This window comes from Neolamprologus brichardi, chromosome 3 (assembly GCF_056152115.1).
Source record: "Neolamprologus brichardi isolate AB-2024 chromosome 3, ASM5615211v1, whole genome shotgun sequence".
NCBI lineage: Eukaryota > Metazoa > Chordata > Actinopteri > Cichliformes > Cichlidae > Neolamprologus > Neolamprologus brichardi.
The window spans coordinates 61,008,638-61,029,461 of NC_142106.1; the positions used below are offsets into that span (position 1 = coordinate 61,008,638).

The 20,824-nt window shown below is 44.9% G+C and overlaps 2 protein-coding genes across 2 annotated transcripts in view; one reads left to right on the forward strand and one right to left on the reverse strand.

The window, feature by feature from the left end:
* Window positions 1-20,824, reverse strand: part of LOC102777248 (NLR family CARD domain-containing protein 3-like) — a 1,099,208-nt gene that overhangs the window by 577,764 nt on the left and 500,620 nt on the right. The gene's annotated exons all lie outside the window — the stretch shown is intronic.
* LOC148106004 (uncharacterized) lies at window positions 2,013-10,177 on the forward strand. The gene is made up of 4 exons (XM_087830914.1): window positions 2,013-2,496; window positions 2,578-3,050; window positions 3,318-4,050; window positions 9,996-10,177. Exons 1-4 carry the CDS (start codon window positions 2,013-2,015, stop codon window positions 10,175-10,177), a joined length of 1,872 nt encoding a protein of 623 aa, XP_087687040.1.

Below are 20,824 nucleotides of genomic sequence, written 5' to 3' on the forward strand. Positions count from 1 at the left end.
CCAATTAAAAAGCCTTTCTTTTAATCGTTTTATTCTTTTTAATCTTTTTATTTTATGCAGAAAGAAAAGAAGAAAAAGAACTTTGTGCTGAGAACAAGTGAAAAAGTTGAATTTGTAGCTGAAAAGGGGTCAAGGAGCTGAAATGTTTACTGAAAAGAGCTGAAAAAGCTGAAAATTGTGCTGAAAAAAGGTGAAAAAGCTGAAAACTCTGCTAAAACAGCAGTCGAGGCTGATATTTTTCAGCTACTCATCTCACTGAGTCACTGGTTCTCACATAACTGAAAAAAGATGAAAAAGCTGAAAATTCTGATTAAAAACAGCAGAAGAGGCTGAGATTTGTGCTGATAAGAGGTGAAAACACTGAACTCTGTGGTGAAAAGAGGCAGAACAACCTGGTTCTGCTCAATTTCAGTCCACCAATCGGAGGTACTGCTTCTGTCTGCTTCATCAGGCTGTGTACTTGTATGTATTTCTGCCATGGAGTGTTAACAAGAATCTGAGGTCCATATTAGAAAAGCTGCTAAAATCATAAAACTGCAGAATTGTAATAAATTATCAATATGAATTACTGGTCTGTGATAGTGTATTAATTTGTAGGGAAAAAAACATGTTGAACAAGGTGGAATTGAACCCAGGGAGCACATGTGGCTACGCTAGCATCCATTCACAGGCTAACACAGCTAAGAAATCATTAGCAGCTCCTACAAGCACATTTCCAACAAAACATCGTATCCTGACTGGTTTGATAACTCAGACACCGGACTGTGAACCACAATTCACTTTGCAAATAAACCAGATTCACCAGGATCTTCTTCACAGAATAAACTCTGTGGTTCAACACGTTACTGGACAGAAACTTTGACAACAGCTTTGTGCATCTCCAAAACAAAATCAGTGCTCAAAACCTCGTTTCATGGAGCTAAATAAACACAGGCTCTATATACAGAGAAACTCACCCTGCTCCATGCAGACAGATGAGCATGAGCAGCACTACGGTGCATTCACGGGACATGGGGAAACTCACTGTTCTACGAAAAGTAACATTTCAAATAAAATACCATAGCAATAAAATAACCAGAGATTACACTCTCCCTCTCTAAACAGCATGAGTCTCTTCATGCATCATTGACCAACGTGGACGTGGTGGAGTAACAGTTTAAACAACAATACGTCGTTCAAGTGGAACAGCAATGCGCAAGTATGGAAGCCAAGGGGTTGTCTCCGAAAACATTAGAGCACTTTTGCAAATATGTGATGTCTTCAGGGGCGGATCTAGAAGGGTGGCATGGGGTGGCAAGTGCCACTCTAAAATGATCCCTTGCCACCCCAAGTGCCACCCCAGTTTTGCATATGACAGTGTTGCTTATTAAAATAAGATAGCATTAACAGTTTGAGCGTAGTTATGTTAGGATGCCTGGGTCGTTGACCCAGGGTTTTTGAGTTTATTATATTATTTATAATTTCTAGTCTTTGGGTTTTCGTTAGAGTCATGTCTTAGGGTTTGTCTCTGTGTAATCCTTAGTTGCTGTCTCCCCTGTCTGCTATATCCCCGTGTCCAGTCAGTGTCTGTGTCTGCCCTGGTCCCACATCTCTGTTCCCTCTGTTGTAGTGCCTGCATGTGAGTCTGTGTCTTTTGTTCAGTCTGTGTTATGTGTTTCCTGTTTTACTTTGAAGGTCTCTGTCTTATCTCAGTGTGTTCAGTTTACGCTTCCTTGTCTCGTCAGTTCTGATTTGCCCCAGCTGTGTTTCCCTCCTGTTGTCCATTCCCTGATTGCTCCCTCTATGTATTTAAGCCCTGTGTTTCAGTTTGTCATGGTCGCGATCTACCGTTTATATAGCTGTGTGTTTTTTCATTCCTTCGGTGTAAGTTTATTTTGATTTTTCCAGTTATGTTATATTTGAGTTTAAGATTAAAGCGGTTTTGAGTTTAAGTTTTGTCTCCGGAGTCTGCACTTTGGGTCCTTCTCCTGCCTGCACGCAGCCATCACATAACAGAAGATCGCGACCAGAACATGGACCCCGCAGACTCTTTTTCCTCGGAGCTCAACGGTGAGATGATGCGGATGGTGAGTCTGCTCGACCGCATTGCCCAGTCACAGGATTTACGGACTATGGCAGTCGGGCTAAGTGCAGTAGATGCCATTATTCATCATAACCCTCAGCTCTCTCAGTTTGCTAAGGACACTAAGTTGGATGACACCATTACTGCCTGGAGAGAGCAAGTCAAGGCTGGTGAGCTTGCTCTCTCACTCACTACATCTTCCCAACCGCTGCCCCAGGACAACACACACTCTCCACCTGTCTCAACACTGCCACGGACTTCCTCTCCCTCCCCACACCAGCCGGGTCCTCGTTCGCCTGCCTTTTTCCTGGCGGCTATGTGGTCAGAGGATGAGGAGGAGGAGGTCTCCTTTTCTCCACCGGTTCCTGTTTCCTCGTCCCGAAGGAAACGGCGTTCAGGCCGCCGCCACTCCAGGACGGTTGAGCAAACTCCTCTCGGGGAGGACGGTGACTGTTTATTGTATGCTCCATTCGAGCATTCTGACTCTGGACATTCTGACATCACACCCACTTCATCTGTTGGTCCCGCTGGAGGGTCCGAGGGACCGCTTCAGCCGCCTGTTCCCGCTGGAGGGTCCGAGGGGCCGCTTCAGCCGCCTGTTCCCGCTGGAGGGTCCGAGGGGCCCGTCCAGCCTCCTGCCTCCGCTGGAGGGTCCGAGGGGCCCGTCCAGCCTCCTGCCTCCGCTGGAGGGTCCGAGGGACCGCTTCAGCTGCCTGTTCCCGCTGGAGGGTCCGAGGGGCCCTTCCAGCCTCCTGCCTCCGCTGGAGGGTCCGAGGGACCGCTTCAGCCTCCTGTTCCCGCTGGAGGGTCCGAGGGGCCCTTCCAGCCTCCTGCCTCCGCTGGAGGGTCCGAGGGACCGCTTCAGCCTCCTGTTCCCGCTGGAGGGTCCGAGGGGCCCGTCCAGCCGCCTGTTCCCACTGGAGGGTCCGAGGGGCCCGTCCAGCCGCCTGTTCCCGCTGGAGGGTCCGAGGGGCCCGTCCAGCCTCCTGTTCCCACTGGAGGGTCCGAGGGGCCCGTCCAGCGACCTGCGTCGCCTGCAGCGCCACCACCTGCGGCTCCCACGCCGTTCCCTGCAGCGCCGCCCTCGTCAGGTCCAGCCTCCGAGTCTTCGCCCTCGACTGGTCCGGCCTCCGAGTCTTCGCCCTCGACTGGTCCGGCCTCCGAGTCTTCGCCCTCGTCTGGTCCGGCCTCCGAGTCTTCGCCCTCGCCTGGTCCGGCCTCCGAGTCTTCGCCCTCGCCTGGTCCGGCCTCCGAGTCTTCGCCCTCGCCTGGTCCGGCCTCCGAGTCTTCGCCCTCGCCTGGTCCGGCCTCCGAGTCTTCGCCCTCGCCTGGTCCGGCCTCCGAGTCTTCGCCCTCGCCTGGTCCGGCCTCCGAGTCTTCGCCCTCGCCTGGTCCAGGTTCAGCTTCAGCCTCTGCGTCGCCTGGTCCGGCCTCCGTGTCTTCGCCCTCGGCGTCGCCTGGTCCTGCCTCACTCCGTCTATCTTCGTCTGCGCCTGAGGTCCCCATGCCGTCTGGTCCTGCTCGGCCTGCTCGGCCTGCACGTCCTGTCCGGCCTGCCCGTCCTGCTCGTCCTGCACGTCCTGTCCGGCCTGCTCGGCCTGCCCGTCCTGTCCGGCCTGCACGTCCTGCCCGTCCTGTCCGGCCTGCACGTCCTGTCCGGCCTGCTCGTCCTGCACGTCCTGTCCGGCCTGTTCGGCCACTTTCCGGGCCGATGACTGGACATCATTGCCGTCACGGACGGCCCCCTGACCTGCGTCGCCGCCGGTGCCTCCCGCCCGGCCGGCCTCCTGACCTGCTCCGTTGTCGCCGGTGCCTCCCGCCTGCCCGGCCCCCTGAACTGTCCTCTTGGCTCTTGGGCCGCCTGCCTCCGGGCCGCCCCCCTGAACTGCCCGGGTTTGGACTGTTGTGCCGTCAGCCTCTGGGCCGGCCTCCTGAACCTTTTCGAGACTGGTACCTGGGCCTCTGCGCCTTTCATGGGCTTTTTGTCTGTTTGCTTTTGGACTGTTGCTGGGCCGCAGTGCTGTTGTTTTGTTCTGTTTTGGGCTTTTGCTCCCTGTGTTTTTTTTTTTTTGTTTTTTTTTTGTCTCTGGCTCCGTGTGTTTGTTTCGTTTCGGTCCCTCCATCCTGTTCCCCCGCCGCCCGCCCTGGTTGGGTTGTTTTTTTGTTTTGGTGTTTCGGGTTGGGCTGTCTGGGAGCCAGCCCTTTAGGGGGGGATACTGTTAGGATGCCTGGGTCGTTGACCCAGGGTTTTTGAGTTTATTATATTATTTATAATTTCTAGTCTTTGGGTTTTCGTTAGAGTCATGTCTTAGGGTTTGTCTCTGTGTAATCCTTAGTTGCTGTCTCCCCTGTCTGCTATATCCCCGTGTCCAGTCAGTGTCTGTGTCTGCCCTGGTCCCACATCTCTGTTCCCTCTGTTGTAGTGCCTGCATGTGAGTCTGTGTCTTTTGTTCAGTCTGTGTTATGTGTTTCCTGTTTTACTTTGAAGGTCTCTGTCTTATCTCAGTGTGTTCAGTTTACGCTTCCTTGTCTCGTCAGTTCTGATTTGCCCCAGCTGTGTTTCCCTCCTGTTGTCCATTCCCTGATTGCTCCCTCTATGTATTTAAGCCCTGTGTTTCAGTTTGTCATGGTCGCGATCTACCGTTTATATAGCTGTGTGTTTTTTCATTCCTTCGGTGTAAGTTTATTTTGATTTTTCCAGTTATGTTATATTTGAGTTTAAGATTAAAGCGGTTTTGAGTTTAAGTTTTGTCTCCGGAGTCTGCACTTTGGGTCCTTCTCCTGCCTGCACGCAGCCATCACATAACAAGTTACAGTCAACAGTGTTCATGACAGTGCAGATTTCTGACATTTTGTGTAATTTAAGCTGTAACAATGTGACTGTTTTCTAACCAAAAACAGTGAAACTTAAGTTAGACTTGTGTTTGTAAATGAAGTGCCCCATGTTGTGTATGGAACGCCAGGACTGCCATAATGAATTAATTAAATACACCATTAAATAATTAATTAAATGTGGCAATAATTAATTAAAATGGGAAATAATTTATTAAATAGTTCTGACACATGTAATTAATTAATTATTGACACATTTAATTAATTATTTAATGATAGATTTATTTATTTCATTTTGGCAGTCCTGGCGCCTGGCTCTCACCATGAAATAATTTTATCTGTCAACCTCACCCATCAAACTCAGGGGGCGGGGTTAACGCTGATCGACTCAAAACCATTGCTTTGGCCTGGTGGCCATTGTTTTTAGCACACAACAACCAGCATGTGGAAACTAACAGAACTGAACTTTGAAAAACCCTGTTTGTGTGTCACCAAATACAGTTTTAATATTTTTTTAGCCGAGAATGTAGTGGTTTAATCTTCATGTGTCTGGTCAGTTTCTCAAGATACAGCCTCTTTGCAAAAGTGCTTCGATGATCTCGGAGATGTCTGCCCAGTCTCACGGCAAAGCGTGGGATAGACCGGCTCGCCTCGCAAGCAATCGAGCTGTTATTACCGCCGACAAAGCGCAGGCCCCGGTACACAGCTGTAATAACCCCCGCTGACACGGACTTATTTTACTGAGGTTATATTTATCAGGGTTTTATTTCCTGATGTTCTTATGTGTCCTACGTGTTTCAGTCGCCAATTCTGAATTATAACTAACATTAAAAACATGTTTAAGGAGGAGAGAGAGCAAATAAATTCGATTAACAGCTGATCTTTTGGTTTTTGTTCAGTAATCAGCGTGACCTGCGTATAAACGCATAAAAGAAATAACGTTGGTGTTTCCATCATGTAGTAACTGCTTTAACTGTACAAAGGTTGTTCGACACTATGACACACATACAGACTTCATGATGTTCGGCTAATATTTTTATTGTGAATATTAATCATGAGGGTAAACGGACCTGTACACCACAGAGCGAGGTCAGCATGTCCACGATATCTTCAGCTCTCTAAGTTAACCCAGAGTTTCCCAGCTGACTAATCTAACTGTCATCTATAAATATGTCACAGCTCATATCTATATAATTTGACAGAAAATCATCCTCATTACTGCCAACTATTCCAGAGACGTGAACATCTACAGCATAAAGAACACACAAATATAGCAGTCTAACAACACTGTAACAGAGATGAACCGTCAGTTTGTCACAGATCAAAGTGGAATGAAAGCGATTGGTTGAACAGGTGTGATCTGTGTTTTCTGCATTTTCATCAGCGTAAGAGACTCAGCAGCAGATTAGAATAACAGTTATACATTTAATAAATCACCAAATGAACGCAAGAAACGAGCAAACCTGTTCAGACAGTTTGAGTTTGTGTTCCCTCAACTGCAGACTCGCTGCTGTTTAAATGTTTGAGAGGAAGATTAGATATAAAGCAAACGTCAAACATAGACTCAGTCTGCGTTCACATTTGATATGAGGCCAGGACGGATAATGGCTGTGTCCTGTTTTAAGATCATACATGTAAAATTGTTGTCTGACCTCCGTCGATCCAGCCGCTCAGAGTTAACTGAAGTTAACTTGGATAAATTATAGTTGAGGAGTATCACAGATAACACCCACGTGAGCTGTGTGACTGTTCACCACTACACTGAAATCAGTAGCTATTAATGAAATACACGTGCTATTTCATAAACTATGATATAAATAGGGAGGTCCTACTAACTAACTAGTTTTAAAGGACAACTTCCTGCCTTTCGTCTCATTCATGAGCAGTATTAGTTTTCTTCTAACATCCAGAAGTCTGCACGATGTGTTTCATAGTTTGTAACAAACCTTTGACAGTTAAACATAACATGACCGAAAAATCAAAATAAATAAATGAATAAATGAATAAAGAGAGAGAGAGAGAGAGAAATCACACAAATTATATGTTAACCTCATTTATTTTTAGTTAAGTAAACTCTAAAAATTCTAACAGACAGCTGGTGCCTAGAATACAGTTGAATAACTATTAAAAAACAGATGATATAATATTTCTGTCCAGGTTGCAGTCTGCATTATGAACATGTAGTTGGAAACTCTGCTCCTCTCGGTGGAAATGCGCCTTCTCTTTCCTCTTTGTATAAAAACATTTTGAAAGTCAGTTTAATCTCAAAATTCACTGTTAAATCCAAAACACACCAGATAAAGAAAAGCGAATGGTTCAGTCTAACACATGTGCCAGTGAACCATTAAACGTCTGTAAAACTGTGCAGTTCTGAAACGTAACTTTAACCTCAGCCAAACCGATTTGCTCAGTTGTAAATAAAACAGCGAGTAAACGTGACCCGACAGACAAAACCTGAGTGAATTAAGTCCAGCGTTTAACACTGAGAGCTAAAACTCAGCTGAGGTTTCAAAGCTGTGATAGGACATCAGCCGCTGATGAAGTGGGTTCGCCTATAAAGTGCTCTGTTGGGAAACAAGCTCCAGCAGCTCTGCGCTCGGGAAAAACTATATTTACTTATCTTGTGCAGAAAAATGTGCTGACGTTGCGTAATATCGAGCACCGGCTGCCCAGTTAAACTGTGACTATCACCAGGTAACGTGGGCGTGTTTCTTGAATTAGCAGCAGGTGTTAAACAGCTGACAGGTGAGGAGGAGGATGCATGCAGGTAAACTGAGGGCCTGTTGAGCTGATCGCTGGTGTCGTGAGAAAAATGTCAGCTCGTTCTTTATGTTACAGAAGCACAGAGACACAAGACCAGGCGGAAAGAGACGATCGTTCGGTGAAAATGAGAATCTGCGAATGCAACATGTGGAACACGGAGAGTGGAATATGTAAACAAACCGGTTAACGTAACCCCCTCGGTGCACTCTGCATGCTGACTGTTAGCAGAGCTACTGAAATCTCTGAAAACATCTGAGCACAAACATGTTCTATGTTGACAAACTGACCAGACATGTGAAGATTACAGCGCAACATTCGCGGCTAAAACACTGTTAAAAGTGTAGTTGGTGACAGAAAAACGGGGTATTTTAAAACTACACCACCAACATTGCTGCCTGTGATTTGAAATGCATTCTGGGATACCTGGCTGCCCCAAGTCTACACAAGCAATCGATTATCTAGGATCGACCTGTTTTGACTTACTTTGCACGGCAACCAATCAAATGTTAGAGAAGCTGCAAGGGCAGCGTTAACCCCGCCCCCAGCGTTTGATGGGTGAGGTTGACAGATAAAATTAATTCAAGATGAGAGCCAGGCGCCAGGACTGCCAAAATGAAATAAATAAATATATCATTAAATAATTAATTAAATGTGTCAATAATTAATTAAAATGTGAAATACACAAATAATTAATTAAATGTGTCAATAATTAATTAATTACATGTGTCATAACTATTTATTTAATTAATTAATTCCAATTTTAATTAATTATTGCCACATTTAATTAACTATTTAATGGTGTATTTAATTAATTCATTATGGCAGTCCTGGCGTTCCATAGTTGTGTAGCTTTCTGGAGTTTATACTTATTGGGCTACATATTTATTTATTATACTGGCTAGAGGACATAACATCAAAACTCACATGTTTTATGTAACTAAAGTGTGTAATCATGTGGGCTACAGACAATAATGAAGTTATAGACTATATTTATATGAAAAACGAGTATACTTACTGTATTTGAATCATTTTAACCACATGTAACCACCTGCATATGTGTTTGGGGGGAAAAGGCTTTGATTTTGCCACCCTAAGAAAATTTCTCTAGATCCGCCCCTGACCCGAAGCGGCAGCCGGTCCTAGTGTCAGGTGAACTGAACTTCTGTGTGTGGCTAGCTTAGCGTTAGCTTAGTGTTAGCATGCTGTGTGGCTAGCTTAGCGTCAGAGCTCTGCAGGTGTCTCGTGTGTAAATATTAATCACAGTGACAGTAAAGGAGGTAAAGGGCTGTGATGTCATCACGTACGCTGCGTCCTCTGTGGGCTCTGAGTGAACTCACAAAGTACAAACTACAAGTACACAAACACGAACGTAGCTCAGAGTGGCGGACACACTCGGCCTCGTTGGTCCAGCTGTGAGTCCGTTACCGTGTATTAGCAGAACAAAGAAACGCTGTGGATGCTCCTCATTTGAACAAATGTCACTCTGATCCAAAACAAACAGGAAAATGCATCAATACAGAAGATGACAGAGCCAATCAGAAATGTGCATATTACTGCTCAGAGCTGCAGCTTCACTCAACAACTTGTCATATCCAGATTGTTGACACGAGTGATGAAAGGTGTGCTTGTGTTCTCAGAGCTCTGCTTTTTAAACTGGAGCTTATTCCTTCTTCTGATTGGTCGATCTGTGAGCGACTTCCACAACAATGAAATACAGTCAGACTGAGATCCACCACAACTCACAGCTCATCTTTACTACAATCATGTTTTTCAGTCCCATCAGGAAAAGTTTGGGATCCAATAAGATCCACTTAGAGTGGATGTTTCCACTCAGTGTTCCCACATCTTCCAAAGCCATGGAATTTCCCGACACTGCCACAGACAATGAAATAATGTTCCTTTATCTTGTGAACACTTTCCACAGTTCTCAGGTATATTTGATTCTATGTATTGATCCCAGTGCTGTCACATAAATCCTCATTAACCATCTGTGCTGGATTCATCTGAGATGTGCATAAATGTAGTGCGAGCACTTTTCCAATCACTTTCTGATGTTTCACTTTCACAATCTTCCTTCTCGTCCCTCGACTGTTCTGATGAGAACAGCGTCAGTGTGTGATCAAACTTTGAGACGATACCTTTACTGAAACCATGTGAGTTTAGTGTTTCTTCCAGAGCAGAAAGGAGGTTTGGAAAGATGACATATTCTGCTTCACAGACAGAAAACTTCTGAGCTCAGCAAGTTCTTCATTCAGGATCTGGTTTCTAAACTCCAGGATCATCCAGAGCAGCAGTTTAGTTTGCAGGTTCACTTTATCTCCTGTATATTTAACTTCAGCTGTGCTCTCAGACCGACTGTGGACCCAGCAGAACTGGGTTCAGATCTCTGGGGCCACTTACATCACCTTCATGTCCCGGGTCCATGAGAGCTCTTCAACACCACCTGGTGTTGAACTCTACAGGACCAGTGACTGTAGTACAGAACCATCACTGTGTGAGGACACAAACCAGTATGTTTGATGGTGAGGACCCAGTAAACTATCTAAATACTGCAGATTTAAGATAAGATAAGATGACCTTTATTAGTCCCACAGGTGGGAAATTTGTTCAAAAAGATAAGAAAGAAACTCAGAATGAGCAGAGCTGCTGTAACAGGCTGCCGCACACGCCGCAAGTAAAGAGGCTGATGCTAAATGATGAGGTCACTAAACAGGAAGTACAGAAAGATTTAACTGTGTGTCACATGATGATGTCACAGTCTCTCTGTCTACCCTGTGGGAGGGGCCTAAAGTAGGCATGAGCATTACAGCCATTTCCTCCAGACTGAGAAAACAAAGCTGAAGCAGAGAAACTAGAGACAGAGCAGCAGCAGCCACACAGACAGGAGGCGTCTGCATCAGTGACTCTTTGACATTATGTCCACATCAAAGCAGACACACACTGGGACAACACACAGGAAGATGATGGACGAGGTGGGAGGCGGAGCTAGTCTCCAGTTTCACCAATCACAATCCATCAGGACTGTTCATCAAATGAAACGCTCGCGTCGTAACGAGACGTCGACACGACCAAACGCCATCACAGACACGTCTCTGCTGTCAGAAGACGAGGACGATGAAACAGGAAGGATTGAACTCTTCTGTGACATCAACGCCAGCAGAGGCTGAAACACATCCTGACCTTGAACATCACAGATCCCCACGGGCACACTCCCATCTCACACATCACATCCTGTAAGAGGAGGAGAGCGCCGGGGTCGTGCTCAGGAGATATGAAGTTCAGTTAGAGCAAAGAGCATAAAGCAGCATGTAAACAAAGTGCACAGGGTTCATTCATGTTTGCAGGGCGCCCATCACTGCGCCGCCACAGCTGGAAGTGTGTGCGAGTGTTCAGTCACCCTGCAGGGATCTGTGATTACTCTCAGAGAAAACCAATCATGATACAGACACTTTTCTTTCTCCCTGCTGGAGGTTGGCTGGACTTCTTTACTGTCCAACAGCTGAGCTGGACAGAAACAATCCCAGGTTTCCCTGACTGAAGGTCACCATGCTCACCTCAGCGTGGGAGGAGTTTCAGGCCTTCAGACAGACGGCTGCAGGTCAGTGCTGCACCGACGTTGTTGGGTCCTGAGTCATGGGGACAGCAAACGACTTGTCAAAGCATCTGCAGGAGAAGAAAGCTGAACTTTATTAAGCAGCAAAAGGACATCAAAGCACTAGATGTGAGTAAAGAGCTGCTCCTCGGCCCCATCATCGTGTGCTCGCTGCAGCTTCTACATCAGCTTCTAGTGGACAACCATGAACCTGAACTCAACACCTGAAACTGTCCAGCGGCTCTTTGTGTCTCCACGTCTCTGCTGGATGGACTCACCCACTGAAGCCAGGACTCAGTGTGGAGCTGGGTGTGGAAAACGTCCTGTATCACCATCACATGACACAGAGGGTCCACAGAGGGTGTCACGGGTAAGCTCACGGTCACTGGGAGGCTGAGTGTGGAGTCAGTGTTGCTGTGGTTTGTGTGTGTGTGGAGATGAAACACACCAGTGTGTCCTGTCACATCTGTTTGACCTCTGTCACAGTGAGCTGACCTCTGCTCCTCCTGCGTCTCTCACTGGACTAACTTTGTTAGCTGGACAACGATCGTGTCCACAAAATGTTTCCTTACAAGCTGAACGACGTTTCATTTAAACTGAATCTTGGATTTTATTGTGAAAAACCTCCTTCAAACATGTCCGAGCGTTACAGAGTCTGTGGATTTTCCCACAGACGTTGCTCCTGTGCTTCCACAGCTGTCACACAGACACATTACCGACTTCATGTCCAACGAAAGCTGCCAGATTTGTACTTTTCCACATCCTTAAATGTGTTTTCAAATTAAAAGCAGCACTTCCTGTTTCCATGGAGGAAATGTAAACCACGTGGGAGCTTTAAACATTAATGTGTTTTCAAATTAAAAGCAGCACTTCCTGTTTCCATGGAGGAAATGTAAACCACGTGGAAGTTTTAAACATTAATGTGTTTTCAAATTAAAAGCAGCACTTCCTGTTTCCATGGAGGAAATGTAAACCACGTGGGAGCTTTAAACATTAATGTGTTTTCAAATTAAAAGCAGCACTTCCTGTTTCCATGGAGGAAATGTAAACCACGTGGGAGCTTTAAACATTAATGTGTTTTCAAATTAAAAGCAGCACTTCCTGTTTCCATGGAGGAAATGTAAACCACGTGGGAGCTTTAAACATTAATGTGTTTTCAAATTAAAAGCAGCACTTCCTGTTTCCATGGAGGAAATGTAAACCACGTGGAAGTTTTAAACATTAATGTGTTTTCAAATTAAAAGCAGCACTTCCTGTTTCCATGGAGGAAATGTAAACCACGTGGGAGCTTTAAACATTAATGTGTTTTCAAATTAAAAGCAGCACTTCCTGTTTCCATGGAGGAAATGTAAACCACGTGGAAGTTTTAAACATTAATGTGTTTTCAAATTAAAAGCAGCACTTCCTGTTTCCATGGAGGAAATGTAAACCACGTGGAAGTTTTAAACATTAATGTGTTTTCAAATTAAAAGCAGCACTTCCTGTTTCCATGGAGGAAATGTAAACCACGTGGGAGCTTTAAACATTAATGTGTTTTCAAATTAAAAGCAGCACTTCCTGTTTCCATGGAGGAAATGTAAACCACGTGGGAGCTTTAAACATTAATGTGTTTTCAAATTAATAGCAACACTTTCTGTTTCCATGGAGGAAATGTAAACCACGTGAAAGCTTTAAACATTAATGTGTTTTCAAATTAAAAGCAGCACTTCCTGTTTCCATGGAGGAAATGTAAACCACGTGGGAGCTTTAAACATTAATTTGATTTCAAATTAAAAGCAGCACTTCCTGTTTCCATGGAGGAAATGTAAACCACGTGGGAGCTTTAAACATTAATGTGTTTTCAAATTAAAAGCAGCACTTCCTGTTTCCATGGAGGAAATGTAAACCACGTGGGAGCTTTAAACATTAATGTGATGCTGTTGACGTCTCATTTTCAGACAAATAGAAGAAAGGAAGTGTGAGGTCTGAGGTCTGGTCCTTCTAATAAAGATGCATTTCCTCCAGTATAGCCATGAACTCGTGGGGCTGAATGATCACATGTTATCACAGTGATCATGAGGCTCAAAGTAAAACGTTCAAATAGACTGAAACACTGTAGATAAAGGTCAGAGGTCACGTTGATGCCTTCATGTTTGACCACAGAACGGTCAGTCTGTGTAACAGACTCTGTGATCAGTGATCAGTGCTGTGGGTCCAGGTCAGATGTTGGATCTCTGATTCTTTCACGTCCATGTTAAACAGCTGCTGCGATGAACTGTGACTGTTAGCAGTAATTAAATATGTCTGCACACTGTGAGAGAGCCGTCCTCCATCAGTGAGGCTGACAAACGCTCACACTGGGAACAGGAAGCAGATTTCTGTCTGACTGTCCTGATGGACAAAGGATGAAATCCTCTGTGACACAGTCAGCCTGTTACAGCCCATAATAACAATGAACACTTATTAAAATATGAAAGGATCACGTTAGATAAAACTGTTTTTAATAACATATGTAAACAGATCCAACAACATTGACACAATTAAGATCAAATCATTAGTTCCAGCTCACATGGACTGGAGTGAGGACACCAGTGACTGAAAGAACCAGTGTTTCCATCAGACTCATGAACATCATCATGTGTTATGTTAGTGTCTCATTCAGCACAGACACATTATTTCTGTTAGGTCCTGTCAGCTGTCAGCACTCTGTACAAGCACGACTGTGAACAACAGACTTCTTTTAAATGTGTCACATAAACATTCAGTGTGGATTTGATCCAGATGTTTCTCCGTATGTAAGTTACTCAGGCATCAAATAGATTTGAAGTCTTTATGATCCTGAGCTGACTTCAAACAAGGAGCTTCTCAGACTAACAGCACGAGCACAAAACTGAAAGGATGACAAACAAAAGTTTGATTTTAATGCTTCACAGAAAATCTATTTGAATACGCTGGAGACTCATTTAGGTCACTGCTGTTGTTTCACTCAGTGCAGCGTTTCTGAAATGTCTTTGTGTTATAGTGAATTTTGAGCTTTGCAGGATACAAAGAAGAAGAAATCAAAGATTACAGCAGGTAGTTGTACAGAGGACGTCAGCTGATGGAGCAGAGGGAGGCCGACTGTGGATGAATGAGGAGGTGAAGGCCTGCAGGCGGGTGGAGACAGAGGAGGTGATGTCACTAATGACTTCAGAGCAGCTTTCTCCTTATTAACATAGTTGTTTGGTCACGTTGTGTTGTAATGAGACACGTACAGTTTGTGGACCCGGGGCTTTGTGTGTTTGTGATCAGTCTTGGTGTTGAGGATTTCTCATGTTCAGCTCCAACAAAGTTGGAGCTAAAACTCTTCCTGTAGCCACGTGTGCTTTGCATTCTGCAGCAAAGTTCTACAGATGTGCAAAGATCTGGGCGAGCAATGAGCTGTGACATCAACATGAACTTTCTGTTTCCTCCAAAAGTCCACAGCACTTCCTGTTGTTGCTCAGACGTGACTGAGAACTCTTTGAAATGACTTAGCGTTAGCTGTATGCTAGCTACACTCTGACTTTCAGCTCAACGTCTTTTGCCACCAGGATGTTTCCCTCAAAGATGCTCGTAGGTGGATCTGACTGTGGCCAATCACCACCTGCGCCGCCCTGATCAGATACCCAGCTGGGATAATGAGCTCGCCAAAGGAGAAGACTGAAAGCACTGACACGAGGAAGGAACGAGTCAGAGGACCAGTGAGTGTCAGCAGAACCACTGTTCAGGACGAGACCACAGACATCAGCCACGACTGACCGTGTACTTAGTGAAAACCTCAGACAGCAGAAAGCAGAGAAAGAGGAGGAGCAAGGAGAGCAGCCATGATGGAAGGACGGGTATGTACCAGCAGCAGATAGAGGAAGTGGCTCTGTAGATATTTATAGTCAGTCCTCATGCATGTGCTGTGCATATAGTAAGTGTCTGTCATGAAGCTGTCATGTGTGCATATCTGTGGTCAGTAAAGCTGATTGTGATTAATAGCTACACCACAGAGTGCCCAAAGAGTTGTTGCATTGTTAGCCTTGTTAAAACTGATCTGTAAGAAATAAAATAAAAATAAAAATAGAAATAAACCGATCTGTAGAAGAAAATGTAGAAAAATGACTTATATGATAAAACATGTTTATGATAGTTTAAGATATATTTCATACATCACACTGACTCCACTCTGACATCACTGATCAATAATCAAACAGATCAAACTGATTGATCAGCCATCAGAGGAGTGGGATCAATGGAGCTGCTTCTGTTCCTGATGTTTGATCCTGGAGCTGCAGAGGAGACACGACAGCTTCACACAGAAACACAATAAAAGAATAAGTGAAAGCAGAGAGAACCAAGTGAAAGTGAACAAACACCTGTAACTGTGAGCAGCACGACTCTCCATCCATGATGTTTCCCTGGCTCCAGGCCACACAGCTGTCTCTCTCTGTGGGGCGTTTAAGGGTCAGGCTGAACCGTCCGCTTTTCACACGCTCGTCTTTCTTTCACTCGGTCTATGTTGCAATCTGGACTGCAGAAACTGAGCCCTTTGAAAACAATGATGCATTTTAGTCATATGATGCAGTCATGTGACCAATTAAACTGAGTGGGTGGACGGCATTATACAGCAGTTCTTTTGTTTGCTCTCAGTTGTGACAGCCCTGTTAAAGATTAATATCAGTTTATACATGCTGCAGATAGCTCCACATAAAACTTTTCCTCCACATTTGGCAGCGAAGCTTCAAAGAGCCGGAAAGTAAATAAACAGCACATGGAGATGACTTCCTGTGTGAGGCTTCAGTGTTAGTGGAGCCGCTAAAAGTGGTGGATCTAAATCTGCACCTCAAAGTGCGTTTGCATACAAGTAGAAGGGGAGTGAGTGGGTCAGCGCTCAGGGCTCAGACACTAAGTTGGCCTTAAACACACCATTTATTTCCATGGAAACAGACACAACCAGAGTTACAGGTTAAAATCCCCTATACAATAAAAAGAGTCTCAACACGCTAAAAACCAGCCGCAGAAATAACTCTACACTGTCAACACAAAGGCTAAACTAATGTTTCCATAGGCTAAAATTCCCATAATGCCACAGTCCAGCCACACGCGGGCAGATGTTCCTGATCTGAAACAGGAGAGGAATTTCTCTTCCGGGATGGAAACCACGCCGGAACAAGGGGGCGGGGCTCCTGTCGCAGACCTGTCTCCTCCTGACAGCGCGTCACAGTCCCGCCCCACTCCACACCTGAACACGGCCTCCGTCGTAGCCAGATGCAGGCAGAGGGACACCTGCTGTGGATTGCATCGCCTCCCACTATGCTGGCTTGTGCGCGTTTCTTTTCCTCCTGCTCGCCTTTCGTGCGTCGCCTTCCCATCTCTGCCTCACTATCCCCTTTAACAGGTCAGCCTGGCAGCTGATAGGCCGCCTCGGGGAACGCCCCCACCTCCACAGGTGCTACTATTGTGCGCTTAGTCCACAGTGGATCAAAAGAATATTGTGCAACAACACTAACACACAATATCAGGATAAAACCTGATATTTAAATAAACAAACATATAAATATGACAATAAAATGATGGAAGTAAAAGCAACACTATGTACCAATGCACAGTCTGATCAAACTGTGTGACATCAGCATGTTTCACACAGCTGTGACATTAAAGATCAAACTAATAATGAATCACTTTGTTTGTGCAGCAGCGTCAGGAAATGTTCAGGAGCTCGTCTCTTCCTTCCAGCTGCTCTGATGGATCAATAAACCTGTGATAATGTTGTAAAGTGAGTTTGTTTCTGCACTGTGTGAACTCGACACACACACTGAGTCAGTTTCTGGAGCATCCAGCACACAGTCTGACTGCAGCTCTGCTGGACCTGAGCGATCCCTCTGATCTTCTTCTTTCTAATCCTGTCCATCCTGCTCACCTCCAACCAAACTCTCAGCATCTTCAGCTCTGCCACCTGCAGCTCCTCCTGTCTGTGTGCCACCGTCTCCATCACAGCAGGTCTCACTGCATCTCCTCCTCTTCACTCTTACTGCTCTCCTCCTGTCATAGATCAATCAGCCCTGACCTCCTCCTCATCTCTCCTTGTTTGTACTTTCTCTTCTCTGCAGACTCTCCTCCTCACTCTCACTGCAGATCATAACTTTGTCTGCAAACATCAGAGTGTTCATCAGCACTGCAAACGATAAAGGGCTCAGAGCCACCTCTTTGTGACCCCCACTGCCTGAGCCTGTGAGTATTTAGAAAGTAGAAGGACAGAAACTCCAGGTGTGGACGAGGCTCGTTGCATCATCCCCAAAAACAGCTGCTGCTGTGATTCCTGCTGAAGTGTCTGAATATCAGGAAATGTTAAAGAAACAATCGTAAAGTTGTGTTTCCAGTTTGTCGTTATTAGAAACATTATCAGCCACAGGCTGAATGGATTCAATGGAGTAAACTGATACTGGTCCCACCATGACCTCTGACCTCTGACCTGCATCTACAGCACTGAGCCCTGACAGTGAGCAGCACTTGTTTCTTCAGCAGGATGTTTCCCTCCCTGCTGCAGACGGTGCAGGTGGAGGTGTTTGTGTCTCCATCTGTGGGTATTTCAGGGTCAGACTGAGGTCTCCAGGTTACAGCAGCTTTCTCTTCATCTTCGTTGGGTCTCTGTAAAACTTGTGTGTCTCAGTTTGTTCCTGATGTGTTCCTGACTCGTTCTTTGGTAACTAGTCTGCAGCGTCCTGTAAAGTGCTGCAGACATGTTGGATGAAGAGCAGAAGAACAGACAGACTGAGCCTCCACAGTCGGCCGTGTCTCACACGCTTCGTTTCTTTGGGCCTCAGCATCAGCAACGTGTCTGCGGAGGATGTAGGTTTGAGTGACCACAACTGCGTCTTTGTTGACCTTCACTTGAGGACATGCCATTGGATAAAAGAGTCGATTTTAAACTTTAGACACAAAACTCAGATCAGAAAATGGGAGAAATTCCAAAGTTTTGTTTGACACAATCAGCTGTTGCGTCTCGAGCTGCCTCACCTATAAATGTGCGCTCTACAGCAGACAGCAACAAAAGTCTGATTTTCTGTAGATAAGATCAAAGAAATCGATGACAAACCCCCCCAGAGCGTTCTTGTTGTGGCAGCTCACTGCTGCTCTACTTTTACACCTGTGACATTTGATGATAATTAGCCGTCTTCAGCTCCCTCAGATATTCTCCCCACAAAGCTTTTTGCCTTGTAAACCGTTTTAACGCTTTTCTTCAGACTGGAGTGTTCCAGCTTTTTCAAACATGCCGTTGTGGAAGCAAAGCTCAGCAAACCCAGCTTAGATCCAACATTATAGATCAGTTTCAGGTCAAAGCTTGTTGAGAAGCCGCTTGCTGCCCACCTCACAGCCTGCTTGAAGAAACACGACATCTATGACCGTTTCCACTCTGGTTTTGGTCAAATGCATCCACTGACACTGCACTACTAACAGGAACCAGTTATACTGTGATGTCAGCAGATGGTGGAAAATACACAGTCCTGGTCTTGTTGGAGCTCTCCTGCTCTGAACATCTGAAGCTCTCCACCACATGACTGAGCACAACTCAGGGAGGAACATTTACTGAAGCTGCTGCAACATTTCCTGTCAGCACATGATTGTGTGACAGTCAAGGAGCCACCAGAGGACACCTGCTAACAGGGCTGGGTATCCTCACTGATTTCTACAATCCATTCACTTTTAATCGCTGAAGTTTGCCTCAGACAGTCAGAAATATTATCATTCATTTCCATATTTTTATATCTATAAAAAGAAAGCTGACACTGTGAGACTTCATCAGAGGTGTGAGCATCACAGCAGATGTGTCAAAGTAACTGAGGATAAAACAGAAAAACATGAAGCAGATTTTCCTGGCCTGGCTTTTTATAGCAGATGACCTTAAAAATATTCTGCAGTAGAACAAAAACACAAGTGAACATGACCTGATGAAGTGAAGCAGAGCAAAGTTACAGAGGTTTGATTACAGACACAGCTGAGAGTTTTGCAGTTTTGCATCATTTTACAAAGTTTGTTCAGTTTGAACAGCAGAAATGAGACTAAGTCAAAAACAACAACAAACCCAGCGGCCGACAGCGCTGTCAACAATGGTAGACTGGTGGGTAATAACAAGCCAATAATGCAGAAAACAGAGATTTTTAGATGGAAACTGATTCTGATCTTGACAGTCCTGCTGTAAATCATGTGATTAGATCCCACGATTAACCCTCTGCTGTGGAAAAAGTGATGTAGATGTTAGTGCAGCGCGTCTGTATGCACACTTTCTCACAGTGACCTCTGCACTGTAAACAATACAAGGTCATGAATAACACACTGCTGGTAAATTCACAAAGACACAGAAAGTGGTGATTAAAAGGTTAAATCAGCACGGCCCAAAAGCTCATGCAACCTGCTGCTGTCATCTTTCTGCTCCTGTAAAAAGAAACAAACATACATCCACCCTTTTGTCAGGTCAAGGTGGAGGTGCAATCTTGCATACTGGTGTCAACTCAGTCAAAGCTTTTGTCAGTCCAGTCAGTCCCCATTTTTATTTGCTGACAGTAGAACCTCTCGTGACGCAATAAATTTCTACTGCCAGCAATGACGTCATTTCAAAAAGGAAAAAAAGAATTTAGACTGGATTACCTCACTGAATCCTTTTTGACAGGGACTTGTTTTCTGATTGTCCCAAATAAGTGGCTTTCTCCTGAGCCCATTTTAATTTTGGAGAAGCTCACTTGCGATTGTTCAACATGTTGTGTAGTGCTTTCAATTTCGATCTTGCAGCCTGCTTGAAAAAGAGAAAATTGCCAAACAAAACATCTCAGAGCACTGCTAAAAATAAAAATATGAAGGCCTCTTGTTAGAACTTGTCTAAGCGTACTCTCTTAGAATGATAGATCAAAACTGGTTCAAAGTGGTACCAAAGGAAAATGCATCATAAATCTCCAAAACTTTCATCCACCAGTCACACCTCACACAACAGCAATATTCTATCAGATAATGAGTTTTGTTTTCCAGATGTGTGTCATGATAAGACCTCCCGCACACATCAGAAACCAGAAACTCAATAATCTATTAGTCCGCACTCATCTGACCCTCCTGCAGCATTCTGTTCACCCCTGCTATGATTCAATCACCCTTCCCCAAAAATAACACTAGTTCACTCGTCTATGTATCACTTCTTAACTCACTAAGTGAACCGGACAAGATGATGGTAACAGAAACGCTTAAAACTATTTGGTCTTCATGAGCTTCATTGCATGTGTGTTTGTGTTAGTAGGATTAATGCATTTTTCTTTTTGTGTAATTTTTGTGTACCTCTCTTCTTTGCGGTGCTCCAGACTGTAATAGAGTGAATTGTTGCCCCCCAGTGGTAAAATACAGAAGTGCCTGTTACAGGGCTAGTTCTTGGTTGACCAATACATAACAACAAAAAGGGTAGTTTGTGCACCGCTAAGAAAACAACAAGTTAGTGTGTGATGTCCTGCTGTTCAATAAAGCACCTATCCACGTCCTTCTGTCCTGATCTTTTCAAAGAGCCTAATCCAGAATAACACAACAGGCGACGAGGATCTAAAGATTTCCAC

Excerpts from the sequence above, each read along its gene's own strand:
- LOC148106004 (XM_087830914.1), top strand. The coding sequence starts at position 2,013 with ATGGACCCCGCAGACTCTTTTTCCTCGGAGCTCAACGGTGAGATGATG. Across the intron at positions 3,051-3,317 it reads AGGGGCCCGTCCAGCCTCCT|TCTTCGCCCTCGCCTGGTCC; the intron begins GTTCCCACTGGA and ends CCGGCCTCCGAG. Across the intron at positions 4,051-9,995 it reads CTTTCATGGGCTTTTTGTCT|CTGTGCTCTCAGACCGACTG; the intron begins GTTTGCTTTTGG and ends ATTTAACTTCAG.